At 41.7% G+C, this 14002-nt stretch overlaps 1 protein-coding gene across 6 annotated transcripts in view; it reads right to left on the bottom strand.

Annotated features, from left to right (window-relative positions):
• The window catches only part of UNC13C (unc-13 homolog C), a 343863-nt gene that overhangs the window by 120684 nt on the left and 209177 nt on the right, over positions 1-14002 (bottom strand). For all 6 annotated transcript variants that reach the window (XM_075575720.1, XM_075575726.1, XM_075575723.1 and 3 more), the window contains one exon: positions 868-953. In XM_075575720.1, coding sequence (XP_075431835.1) covers positions 868-953 — 86 coding nt within the window. The remainder of the gene's footprint in view (positions 1-867; positions 954-14002) is intronic.

Genomic DNA, 14002 nt, shown 5'->3' with positions numbered 1-14002 from the left:
GCCTCACTTGTTAACAACGTAAAGGTTTTGTCTGCAAATCAGTGACTGACAAAATGAATGATCCTGTCCCCCCGAAGACACCATAATAATCATTACTATGCCTAAAGATTGTAATTGTAATTACTTTAGTGACAGGTGCCGCATCTGCACTTGGGTATTCGTTTCAAGGCTCTGCTCCTCCATTTGTGCTGTACAACACATTAGGAATATTTAAAGTTCAAGCACTGTATATATTAACATTAAATTATATATGTAAGAGGATATGTTTCTGTGCTAATGTTCTCAGGAGTTCATGTTAAAATGGATTATAAGAGTGTTCTCATATGCATGTCATTACCCAGAATCCCTGGCTGCAGGGGAAGCACTGTTTGCTAAGCGATAATGGGGAAAGACAGGGTTGCTGACCTGTCTGAGACATGCAAGTGCACTACAAGTGGTATTATTAATTACGGTGCTGATGTACAAATGAAATTATCATACAACTCTATATCTATACCCACCTTCCAAGGCCCTAAATACCTCGTAATTGAGTGGATATTTTGATTGATATATTCTAGCTTCACATTTTTGTGACCTGCCTTGCATATTACCTACAGGACCATAATAATATTCAATGTAAAAGATGGTGTAAAAATACCACAACAAAGTAAATTAAAACCAATCTAATTAGCTGTGCCCCGCACAGTCATAAAAAAGTACTTTCCATAATTGTTGCTGCAAAGAAATAAGCATCTGAAAAGCATATTATTCAACTTGTTCAGCCCATCCACATATTAGATACAGTACTGCATTGGAAATAATTTGGTATGACATACTGTATATGTTGTATATATAATAGAGAGAGATAAACACAATTACACCCATTACCTTCCATAGCATACTTCATATCCTGTGCAAATAGATTCCACATGACTTCAGCGCTGACTTTACCCATATTTAGCTCCTGGGGGAACCTAGAATTGATACAATTACATTAGTCTATCTCCATTTGCACACATTTTACATCTGTCCCTCCTCCCCATTCCAACTCCGTTAAGCAGTAGTACAAGCTGCATTTTTTTTACATTTAATTATAGGTTTGAAGCAGGGGGTCTCGGGAGCTGAACTGTGTTAATTTTAACTCGGGGGACCCTCTGCTTCCAGAGATACTTACCTCCGTAGGGGGTCCCCTAACTGTGCAGCCAGGAAACTTGTGTGCCTAACGCAATGACGACTTTAAATATTTTTTGCGGGCCAATAAGAAGTGGTGACGTCATCCGCTGCGACTTCCTATTAGCCAGCGTAACCGTGACATTTAAACTGCACAAGAACACCCCCCTCCTCCTATGGAGGTAAGTATCCCTGGAAGCAGGGGATCCCCGGATCTGAAATGAACACAGTTCAGTTCCGAAAGACCCCCTGCTTCAACCCTGTAATAAAAATAAAAGCATGCAGTGCTGCTTTATGGTTAATATTTGAAGACACCGGCAGGTTTATTATGCGGGTGAATAATAGCTACGGACCATCTCGCTTCTGGATAGATTAGCTTAATTGCCTTGATTCCGCATAGTGAGAAGAGTGCAGTGAGCTTTTCCTGGAGTAGCAGGAATCCGGTAAGTGTACTCTCATATCCCAGTTTCTTTGAGTACAGTATCTGTGTGTTTTCTGCCCGGCGTGTTAATTTGTTTACTTTAATGTTATTATTCGTACAGTATTACGTGAACACATTTTCTCAGGATCCAGAAACAAGAGAGGACCAGGGACACATTCCAGAGAAAAAGTAGATACATTTGATTGAAATAAAGTGTTAACTACAATAGAAACGAAAACAGAAATAAACAGGAGAACAATAAAGAGAATTACATAGCGACACTCGAACAGAACACAGACGCACTTTGACAACTGTGAACGGAAATGAGACTAAATAGCTGGATACATTGCCCTGTCCCAATCCTAAGAAGTTCATAGGTATTACACCCGGATTCTAGGATTAATTGTGTACCATAGTACACGGGCTCTCATTGCGTGGCATTGTGGGCCCAGACTTACTAAGCAGTCTTCAGCAATGAGGCAGCATCCGGTGCTGGAAGACACATCACAGCCCAATCAAGTCAAGGGGCTTAGTAAACATGGATCAATATCCCTATAATTGATTGAGGCATACTTTTTTTGCTGCTTCTGTTATACAGTAAGCAGAAGACACTATATATACAGTGATTTTGAAGTATGAGAGAATGGAATTTGTAGCTGGTTATTGACCATGATCATATATGGATGAGTACCATTACTTGTTATTTTCCTCCAATGAGGTTACATCAAGGTGATTTTAAGCATTGTTGATTGTTCCCTTCAGGAGAAGTGATTTTGTTATTGAATTGGTCACTCACAGGTCATACTTAAATCTATACCCACTCCATAGCACAAGTCGTTTATAGGAGCCCCCATTGTAAGGATTTATTGCATGAAAGTTTCAACATCTTTGGAGCACCCATCTCCCACATATTCTGGTTATTGTCTCAGTCCTGATATATTATCGGAGAAATAAATCACTGTAGAGGGAGAGGGGGGTTGGCCCGGTATTAAAGGGGTTGCACCCCATATGGCCACCCCCTGACCTCACCAGGGAGGCAAGGGGTTAACTGGACTGCGGTCCAGGAATGTGGCTTACACCTTGTCATGTAAGGAAAATGTATGTTCCCCTGTTCCCATGTTTCATTATAATCCTGTATTTTAATGTTTTAAAGTGCATTTCTGTATCTCCAGTTCTGGAGGTCACAGAGAGTTTAAATTTGGCCAATATTTAGAGTCACTGTAGGCATGAAAGACTGGCAAATTTCGACCCACTGGGCCCCTCATAACGGAACTTAATAATATCTGAAAATATTAAAGTGGATATGGTATTTTGGATCTGCTCTGAAAATGCAGACTCTGCTATGCTAATAGGTCAGGAAGGGCAGCCGGATGATTGAGCATAAGCCCCGTGATAAAAAGTTAACTGCCCTGATTGTTTACACTAGGAACCAAGTACTAATCAACAGACTCTGCCACTCTAATTGTTACCTGAGTGCGGAGAGCATAAAACTGGAGTAGTTTGTAAATGGTATATCTACACCTACAAACAATGAAGCTCCTGTCCGATACTTCATTTGGTAGACTGGTCGTCGCCCCTGATTTAATTATGGGGCTACAGAAATAAGACCCTCAGAGTCCCAGTACACATGGGGTAACTAGCTTGGGGGCATGGATTAAACTGTGTCTCCACGTTAGGGATTGGATACTGATAATTGTTCACCAATAGTCTGTATTCAATGTTAAGAATAGGGTTACAAGGGTATATAAACTGTGTCAACCCTACAGTTTTTAGTTGTTCTTCTGATTCCACCTGGAATGTCACCGGATTGCTGGAGAATTGCTAGCTGATACTTCTCCATCCCCCAACCCTAAGTAAGTGTTACCTTCTTGCCTATTAATTGTACTATATTGCTGTGTTCACCTTTTTAAAGGAATAAATATATTTTATTATATCTAAGCCTCGTTCAGTTCAACCCAGATATTTGGTGTTCATTATATCTTGTCATAAGTTACCGTGACAATCACAAAATATTCTCTTCTGCAATGTGTTTCAGGTCCCTCCAGCTAATAATGATAAACAGATAATGGTAGAAAATGTTTACAGTGGTCCACAAACAGGTAGATAGCTGCACAGAACATACCACAGGTGTCCCACTAAGCATAGGACCTCAAATGTAAGCAGAAGCTCACACCATACCTCAACTGGTGCGGGGTCAATATTCAGCAATAGCAACAAAGGATACAGATGTAGCAAGACTTACTTTTATTCGCTACCGGGGCAAGCTGCGGAACCGAAACTTGCCCCAGTGCCAGAGGATTAGAACTGCGGAAGGTCCAATGCAGAAGCACGGACACCCCTCAGCCCGGCCACACTATCTATGGAACTGCGGCTTAAAGCTTTTTCAAGCGTGGTTCCGGTGACAGTAAATCTGGCTACACCTGTAATCTCTAACAGAACACAAATCTGGCAATCCTCCACAGTGGTGGCTACATGTGTAGTGAAAGGTCCACTGTGGAAACTGAAGAACGCTTACAGTACAAATAGACCTAATTCAAAGATTCTGTCCGTGCAGTGCTTAACATCCAACCAGACGTGATTTTAAAATACCCTTTATCAGTGGTTGGGAAAAGGTGCCATTGTGTGGTGTAAGATTGCACTTGAATTAACTATTTATTTTTTACACTTAAAGTTTATTGAATTTCTTTTTTTGGGGGGGGACATAGAAAAGAAAAGCAGAGGACGGGGGCGGGGGGAGTGGCAGTTCCATCACATATTATGAATCTCATGCAAACAGAGACAGCAGTACAATAATTTGTGAGGTTATATGCTATCTATTCCTAAACTACAGGTGAAGCCAGGGGTGCCATGTTCTATAACATTTCTTTGTGGTGTGTTTTAGGAATGAGGAAAGTTTATTCTATTAGCATAATTTTGTTTATGTTGTAAATAACTATTTGTAAGAAACCTGTTTAGTATAAATCTTAGGATACAGGTTTTTAAAGCTGCAGACCAAGCAATATCCTACAGTATGTTTTTTTTTTTTTTTTAATAAATCAGTTCTGTGCTATGAGAAAATACTTGTAGCATTTAAAAAACAATAATAAAAAGAACTCTGAATGACATTTTTAATGTATAATAATTTAACAAGCTTGTTTGTTCCTATAGCAACCATTTACAAAATCACATCCCCTTCCTCTTCTGAAACAGGCTCTGGCACACCCCTTTTGAGCCCTGCCCCCTCTCTAGCAGTGCACCAATTGTATCTAGTGACTGCCTGGTCACATGATCTTCCCCACAGAACTTTGCATCTTTGGTCCTCTTCTGCTGCACTGACAGCCATTTAGTGAACCCCTGAGCCGAATCTTCGTCGATTGATCACAGGAGAACGGATCGATCAGCAACTTAGCTAATTACTTATCATTGTGTAGATTGTATTGATGCACATATTAAAAGGGGGGAGGAAGGGGGAAATAAATGTAAAAAAAAATTTAAAAAAAAAACACTTGGACAGCTGCTTTAAGATGCCGACTTAGTCCCACAACATACACCCAAGCTTCCAAGTAAATTCTATAGTTGCAGTAATTTGATATAGTTCACACCCCAGCATGTTAATAACTGGGAAAAAAACAGCTTTGATCTCATCAGTCAGACACAATTTACAGACAAAGTGTCTACTTGGTTGTAAAACAGTTTGATCTGATTTGTTAATGTGATATGGACATGGTTGCTGAAATAGTCTCCCTATACTAGTGTGCAGGTGAAACGGGTACATTGCACAAACAAACCATAATAATATTTATTACATCAACAGTCTGGTGCAGGAATTTTATTTTTGCAAGAGCTTTTCCTCCTACGCTTACAACTAATGGCATTGCTAGATTATAATTTCAAATGGCAAGATGTGATTTGGTAAGAGGATCATTGTTTTAAAAAATATATGTTTTGAATTTAACCATCCCTAGGCCGCTGTCTATAAGTTTTCGGCTGCTTGTGAGGGGGTCCGTTGTTCCAAATGGGACCCTCCCACACTTAGAGATTTCCGAGGGATCCCGCGGTTAGGATTAACCCGGTTTTGTACCCAGGAGTCTTTACAAATAACCCCCTAATTATAATTTGGTATTTAGTCCTTATGATACAGCCTACAAATGTCAAAATCACAAATCTGCAATACATATATTTCTTTGACCTCTAGTGCAGGGGAGAGCAAACTTTGCCCCCTGCGCCCCCCTGCCTGCTCTCCTCCCCGGCACCCTGGAGACGCACTTACCAGAACACCCTCCTACCTACCAATTAATTGTAAGCTCTTCGGAGCAGACTCCTCTTCCTAAATGTTACTTTTATGTCTGAAGCACTTATTCCCATGATCTGCTATTTGTATTATTTGTTATTTATATGATTGTCGCGTGTATTACTACTGTGACGCGCTATGTACATTAATGGCACTATATAAAGACATACATACATACATTGCAACGTGACGTCACCGCGCTGTCTCTTTTGATGCCGGGTTACCATGACGACGCATCGCTGGAAGGCAAGGTAAGTTAGTTACAGAGGCCTCGCACAGTCCCCTGGCATTTAATTTAAATGCCTTGGGGGAGAGCGGTGGACCCCTGTAACTGCCGCGCCACCCCCCCCAAACATCTTGCGCATGCCCCCCAGTTTTCGCATCCCTGCTCTAGTGAACCGTATTATCTGCAGTCTCTCTGCAAACAAACACATTGCAACAACTAGACAGAATTAGAGGAGTCTTGCAAAAAAAAAAATCATGAAAAATACTGTGGAAGTAGTGGAGTTCTTCTGCTTAATTAATGCGGTCAGTGCTTGTGGGCTGAGCAGAAAACGTATTCACAGCTTGACATGTTTGCCGTCAATGCAGGATTCTTTTCTCAGCATGGACAGGTTAACATTCAGGCACAAGACATCTGAAACTCAAATAAAGTGTGTAGACTTTTATCATTCCACTGGATAGATTTAATGATACCTGCAAGGCAAGAATTTAGGTCAATAACTCCTCAGAGGAAGTATACCATTTTGATTAAAAAAAACGAAACATCTCTTTCAGTATTTGATTATTTTTCAAGCCACCGTAGATAGTGAAAATGGAGAACAAATAGTGTAATTTACTTGATACATGTTGTGGTAGATTGAATAGATAATGAGCCATTTTTACGTAAGTAGAGATGAGCAAAATTTGTTTGTGGATGTGGATCCACAGTGGATTGGCCGGTTCCTTTGATCCACGGATTTCAGCGGATCAATCTGAAAAGGGGCGATTTGCGGATATTTTTTTTTCTTTATTACAGTATTACCAATACACTCCACGGATTCCGCAACCCGTGGATGGATTGTAGAATCCAATCCGCGGATTCAGCAATTTGTTGGTGGATCCCTAAGAATCCACCAACAGATTGCTGAATCTGCGGATTGGATTCTACAATCCATCCACGGGTTGTACCCAATGGTGTTTTTTTTATGAATCCACGTGGATTAAAAACAACCAAATCTGTTTGCGGATTTTACACCACAAAACAGATTTTGGGTTGAAAACGCGAAAAAATCTGGGATACAGATTTCAGCGGATTCGCCTATCTCTAGTGGTAAGTTATAAGGCATTTTACAGCTCACTCAGTTGAATAACACAAAAGATGCCAAGTAAATACTGTAGTGCCGACGAGTATTCTAAAACAAATCTGTGTCAATCACCAACAAGACCTAGGTACATGCTGGGTACATGCTGCAACATTTCTGCAGACAGACTAATGGCCCATCGGATTAACAGCGGGGGTCCCTGGCAGTCCCATTCAAAATAAATGGGACTGCCAGGGACCCCTGCTGTATTAATCCGATGGGCCTTTAGTCTCTGCAGAAATGTCACTGAAATGTTTGCAGCATGTACCCAGCAGGTACCTGGATCTTGTTGGTGATAGCCCCAGATTTTCCAAGGTAAGTTTAAGGCAAGTTTTAGAATACTCGTCGTCGCACCTGTATGTGCCAAAGTCTGAACAAGAAACAAACTTACTGACACAGTTGCATTGCTAAGAAACTCTTTGCACGGCTTGCATATTGGTGACGTTATTATTCCCACTGGCACTTTGCAGCAGCCATTGTTTAAAATTAGCGTTGCGTGAAAGGGGCGGGGCTAAACTGTAATTTCGCCCATGGTTATACTACAGTAACTATGGGAACACTAACCAATATAGCAGACAGCACTCGTAAATTCCACGGGAGATACAAGAGAAAATATAAGGAAGGGAACACACAGGAACCTCTCAATTCCTTAATCAAAGACGATATACTGTATATTCGTGAGGGTTCCCCGCATTCACTTCATCGCTAAGAACGAAGCAATCAAGACAGCAAAGGGTAATGCAAAAGCATATCATTTACTGGAGTGATAAATATATATATAAACAGAAACATAGACCAATTAAATCCAAAACACCATACTGTATGTACACAGACTCCGTGAATCACATGGACCAATATATATCCAAGCACAATGAATACTAGAAAACAAGGATCAGAAGCAACTGTCTCCCAATTATAGCATTGTGGGCAGATTCAGCATAACAATTGTATCAGCTAAATGTCTGAAAGCAAATATTTATCCGTGATTTCTGAGGAGACAGACTATTGGTTCAGTGTGTCTGTAGGAAATCAAGGACTCACAGGAGTACGATATGATGAATACTTAATTAATACAACATAATTGGGGCACTCATACAGGGAAATAACACAAAAACACAAATATAAGTGGGGTGAAATTCCGGGGTCAGAACCCCTTTTTTGGCACGTTCCCAGGTTTCAGGAACCTGGTACTTCCCTCCTGTGTTCTCCCAAAGGTATATAGTCTAAAGACCAACTGAATTGAAATATGTAGAATCACATAGCGTGTCACAGTATCTCCTGTCCTGCTTAATGGCCATTACCATGTTCCAATGGTATAACGTGGGAACAGGCCAGAAGAAGGGGTTCTTATGCCCCAGAATCCTGGTTTTCGAGCCTAGATATCCCAGTCGCATTTCCCTTACAAATATGAGTCTCCCCAAGTGTTCCCATGTATTAAAGTATATATTATCTCATTTGTGCTTTTACTATAAATGTCTATTCAGTCAGCCTGGGCATCCATACAGGTGCCAGGAAGTCTGGATAGACATTGGAGTTCAAAGAGGAGACGGGATCTTGACAGGTGTCGGGCGTGTTAAGTGGCCGGGGCAGGGCAGAGTACTTGGTCCGGAGAACACAGAGCCCCTCCGTTTCCTCACTTCTACCTCGCAGGAAAGTATCACAGATTCCAGTGTTGTCTCTTGACATGTTACTAAGCCTTTTGCTGAGATTGCATCTTGGTCATGCATAGGTTGCAAGGCTGTTAAGGCCCGGGCCATAGAGGGGTGAGGCGATCCGAGCCGCGCTGACGCTGAGGCTCGCCTGCTGAAATCTGGGCGATTTCATGCCCATACAGGCGAGCCAGCGGGCGCGATCGGAGCCGGGGGGAGGTGGTTGGAGGCGGGGCAGTGATGTCGCTGGGCCAATCACCCGCGACGCACTGACGTCGACGTCACGACACTGCTGTGCTGGGATTGGAGGTTTTCAGCCGACAGCGTGCTGAAAAAAAGCTTGGCGCTCGGATGAAACCTCCATCTCGTTATCACGCCTGCGGACGCTCACGTGAGCCCCCTCTCAAGGCATCCTCATTGAGGATGCAGGGGCTCTGCGCGGAGCGTCCGCACGCCTCAGCACGGCCTGTCCGTCTATGGACTCAGCCTAAGAGTATTTCTAAAATTAAATGACAGAGAACAGCGCCTAGCTCATTGGCACAGTGTTATACATATATGGGCCATGATCCACAGATAAAAAGCTTAAGAAATGAACACAATTCACTGTATGAGGAGCGATCACTAGATATTGCAGTGTACAGTTCTAAATCAACAGGTCTTTCAAGCATAATAGAAGGAAATATTTGAGTCACATACGGTAGGGAGGGAGCTGACAAAGGTATATTCACTGTCTTTATTTGTTTTCTATTTCAGCAACAAATCCAGTAAAAACTACTTGGAGAAACGGTTTCAGAAATCAGACTTCTAATGAACTTAATGATTCACTCTCATGATGACCTGACTCGCAATAAATTTGCTTTATTGGTTCTGTAATAGAATTGCATCTATTTATCTATAGCATTATATTATCTAACAAACACATTCGTGGCAGGTTTATGGAATTTCAATCAACGGAATAATACACTGTAGGACAAATGCAATCAATCTACATCTGCAATAAAATACAGATGTGTTGGAAAAACAGATGCCTTGCTAAAATGGCACGATAACGGATGCTATTGCTATGATCCTCCTGTCCCAAAAGAATCCAATCCTGCATAGATGTTTTGTCCTATTCAATAGAAGCTTTAACCTGCAACAATTTTTTGTTGACTTTACGAACTGCTCTTGGCACAGAATTAATTTTATACCACACCCCTGATTTTGCACTTGACTATTTCTACTCAAAGGTCCTAAAACTCTGTTTAATACCATGCTTCCCAGTCAGAGTCTGGGGACCCACCTTCTCTGGGTTACATCTGATCACTTAGAGCTTTACCGGATGCATTGTGGATTAGATGCAAATTAAAGCAGCAATACTACATTCCCCCTTTTTTTCCTTATGTTTATATGTGAAGCATATGCCAATGTATGAATATACATTCTTACCTAAACTGGCAATCGTTTGTGCTTCTGTTATAAATCTGTCAAAATCCCGATTGTGTGCCTAACAAAATGGTAGTCAGTGTAACTCAGCGGCTACAATGTATCCTTATATTAGTAAGGTAACATTATCTATTGTTACAGTTTGCAGCTCAAGCTTCTGGGAACATTGCAACAAATTATCACAAACATGAAAGGGTTGTAAAGATCTTGCACTGCTGGGGAGCTGGGTTAAACCTGCTATAGGCTGTGTCCATGGCGAGTGCGACGGTGCGGGCGGCGCGATCAAAATGCCATGCCTCTATGAGGCAGGCCATAGAGCAGGCGATGCAGAGCGTCGGCGCCCGTGATGCACGAGAAAACAAATACATTTGTTTCTGTCGCGCGACGGCCGGGTCATGGGAGTGGTTCGTCCAATGAGGGCGAACCAGCTCCGTGATGTCATGGCCCAGCCTCTGACGCAGGCGAGCGTGACACCGCGCGAACGCTCACTAACCATGGATATGGCCATAGAATTCAAAGTGTGCTTTAAAACTCATTAAAAATGGCACTGAGTTGAATGAAAAAAATAATAATAATAATAAAGCAGTAGCTATTATCGAATACTACAGAACTGATTTATTTAAAAAATTTAACATGATTTGCTGGTTTAACTGGCTCTACTCATGATCTCGAAAATTACAGATACCTGCGGAATACATGTACTGTATAAGGCAAACAACTTGCAGAAACACAACACAATACATTACTAGGAAAAGTTGTAGAGACCAGGAAAACAGCTGCTCCTGTAGCAAAACTCAGCCTCACCAGCAAAAATACTAAAAAAAAAATACTTCATTTAACTACATAAAACGGATACTGGATTCACAAACACAGATCAACCTCCTCCCACGCGTTTCAAACAAAACTGTTCTTTCTCAAGGAGTAACTGATGCCACGGAGGGACGTCGATCACCCATCTGGGTGCAACGCTAAGCCAGGAGATAACAATGGACGGTACAAATCGTGAGTAGAGGATTACTCCATACCGATTAACAGGACAGTGTGTTTATGCAGCCGCGCCACTATTGGGATCTGTTCCGTGGTTGGTATACCAAGCGGGTCTGCACTCTGTTTCCTCCCCATCCCCCTCTCCTCACTGGGCTTATCTCCGAATTGCTCCACATTGAATAATTTACTGCTTGATGGCTGTTTGCTGCAGATTTACGGTTGTCCTGTGAGCCTGTAGACTGTTGTTTTGTGTTCTGTTACAATACAATACTACACTGATCAATGATGTATTTCAGCCCTCTATTCAAGAACCATCTAGTATTTAAAAAAATATATATGATGTCATTTTTTTGTAATCACACAGCCACTGTCAACACATTGAATTAATACTTTGTGGAGTTTGCTATATCCTTATTACCAAGACATGACCATAATCCTGAATGCTCACAAATTTCAATTTAGCCCAGTATCTGAAGAGGAGATTGTATAGGAGCTCCTAACACTAAAACTAAACACCCAATGGGAGCCACACAAATTGCAATCTCATTTCCTAGGTCTCACCTCCGACACCGCTACGGAGGTACAGTGGGTATCTCTTGAAGCAGGGTGTCCCCGGAGCTGGAATTAACACAGTTCCGTGCCGGAGACCCCCCTGCTTCAAACCTGTAATAAAAAATGTAAAAAAAATAAATCACACCTGTATTTCTGCTTTAAAGTTGTATGTAACTGAAACTTATAATGCTCTCAACTTATTATTTACATACTTAAAAACAGCGCTAACTCTCAATATATTTTCTAAGTGGTAAAATATTTAAAAAATAAATACATTATTTTGCTTGGTATCATTTATTGATCTTTGTGCCACTTATACTTAATATCTTTTGCTAAGAGAAATTACATAGTTCCTTGGAGTGACATACGGTCCCTGTAATGACTGTACTGCAAAGGTTATGACACTTCAAAGTTTGTGTACTTTGCAATGCTTATAAATATTTATGTCTCTCTTGCCTAAGCTTGAGTAATTTAGCGGCTTCCTTTCACTCCGTTTATTGCTCGTTAGTGTTATACGTTAACAGTTTCAGCACAAATACAACTATTTGTTACAAAAAGAACTGTATATAGCGATGATACTATCTGACTTGCATGGGGCAGTGATCTACTAGTACAGGGGTGGCTAACTCCAGCTCTCAAGGGACACCAACAAGTCCGGATTTAAGGATATCCCTGCTTGAGCAAAGGTGGCTCAATCAGTGTCTCAGTCAATGACTCAGCCACTTGTGCTGAAGCAGGGATATCCTTAAAACCTGACCTGTTGATGGCCCTGGAGGACTGGAGTTGGCACCCTTGTACTAGCAATAGCAATAGCATTGAGTATTACTACTAGCATATGTTTTATTCGATTACTGGAAAATTCTGCCAACCACAGACAAGATTTAGCAGCCGTCTCTTACTCCGATATTCTATTCTTCCAAAAGCATCTCTGAATTGGGTGCAATCTTATTTCAGGGAGGCCGTCACACTAATCGCCATTTATTCCCTCACTATTCAGACATTGTTGCTTAACCCCTTCTGTGCCAAAAGATCTGCAGCCCGCACATTCTCAGCATCGAGACCATGTTCGTGCCTTTGCAGCGACCACGTGGTGACGATCCGCTCCTGTCGTCGCTAATAAGAGAGAAGATTCTCCTCGTCTTTTCTCATTATGTTCACAGTTCCCTGGGAACCCTCAAAACTGTACAGTATTCACAGCTCTCAGAAAGCTGTGAGCATGACCTCCCCAAGAATTGAGCTACAGTGCCAAAACCATCCCTGAATGTCGGAAAAGTCCCCCAGAGTACTGTTAGATGTATGGAAATGTTGTCATAACATGAATGTTACCATTCCTCATCCAATCTTCTCTCTGCTTGTATTACATTTAGTTGATACAAAACTTGCTACTGTAAATCAACGTAACGACATGCAATAAATACAGTATGAGTTCAGATAGCCACAGATCAGATCATTTTTTTTATGGTGCCTATAACACTGTTTAAGTTAACAAACCTTAAACTAATTAATACTTATCAGGTGTATGAAAACAAACAGAAAGTGAACTGCGCTCTAATAATTGTGAACAAAGTGGTGTTATCTTACAGTGATTAAGTGATTAATTAAATATATAAACCTGTTACTTGGTGAAGGTGTGCAGCTGTATTCGTGGAATGGCTCCACATACCAACTAGAAGAACAAATACAAAAGAAACAGCGCAAAAGACCTCATAGTGTAGTATGAATATAAAATTATATTATTATAACAGGTGAGTATTGCACGTACATCAGATTGAATAATTACTGGCAGTACATGTATATGGACATGTTACCAATCAGCCACGAGTGGAATGGGTTGTCTTCACGTGGGTAGAATCTCCTTCCCCTCTCCTCTGATGGATCAAGGCGGCCGTGGTGTGTGTTATTGACCCGGCATCCAACTGCAGCAGTCCGGTGGAATTCGTCTGCTTCACAGCTGTTGGTTCAGCGGGACAGGCTCGCGGCATCCAATTCCAGCAGCCCGATGGGAATCCTCTACTGCACGGCTGTTGAAACAGCAAGATAGGCTTTTCCTCTGTGTCTCACGGCGTGTGTCGGCGTGTGACGTCTAATTCAGGCGCGCGTCTAGTGACGTCATCCGGTGGCGTCTGCACGAACTCAGCCGATCAGGGAGACAGCGGGCAGGAACGGGGATGAAGTGATGGGTGTATACAGGATACAAAAGCACAGT

The sequence above is a fragment of the Ascaphus truei genome, chromosome 18 (genome assembly GCF_040206685.1).
Source record: "Ascaphus truei isolate aAscTru1 chromosome 18, aAscTru1.hap1, whole genome shotgun sequence".
Lineage (NCBI taxonomy): Eukaryota > Metazoa > Chordata > Amphibia > Anura > Ascaphidae > Ascaphus > Ascaphus truei.
This window is presented reverse-complemented; position numbering and strand designations above follow the sequence as displayed.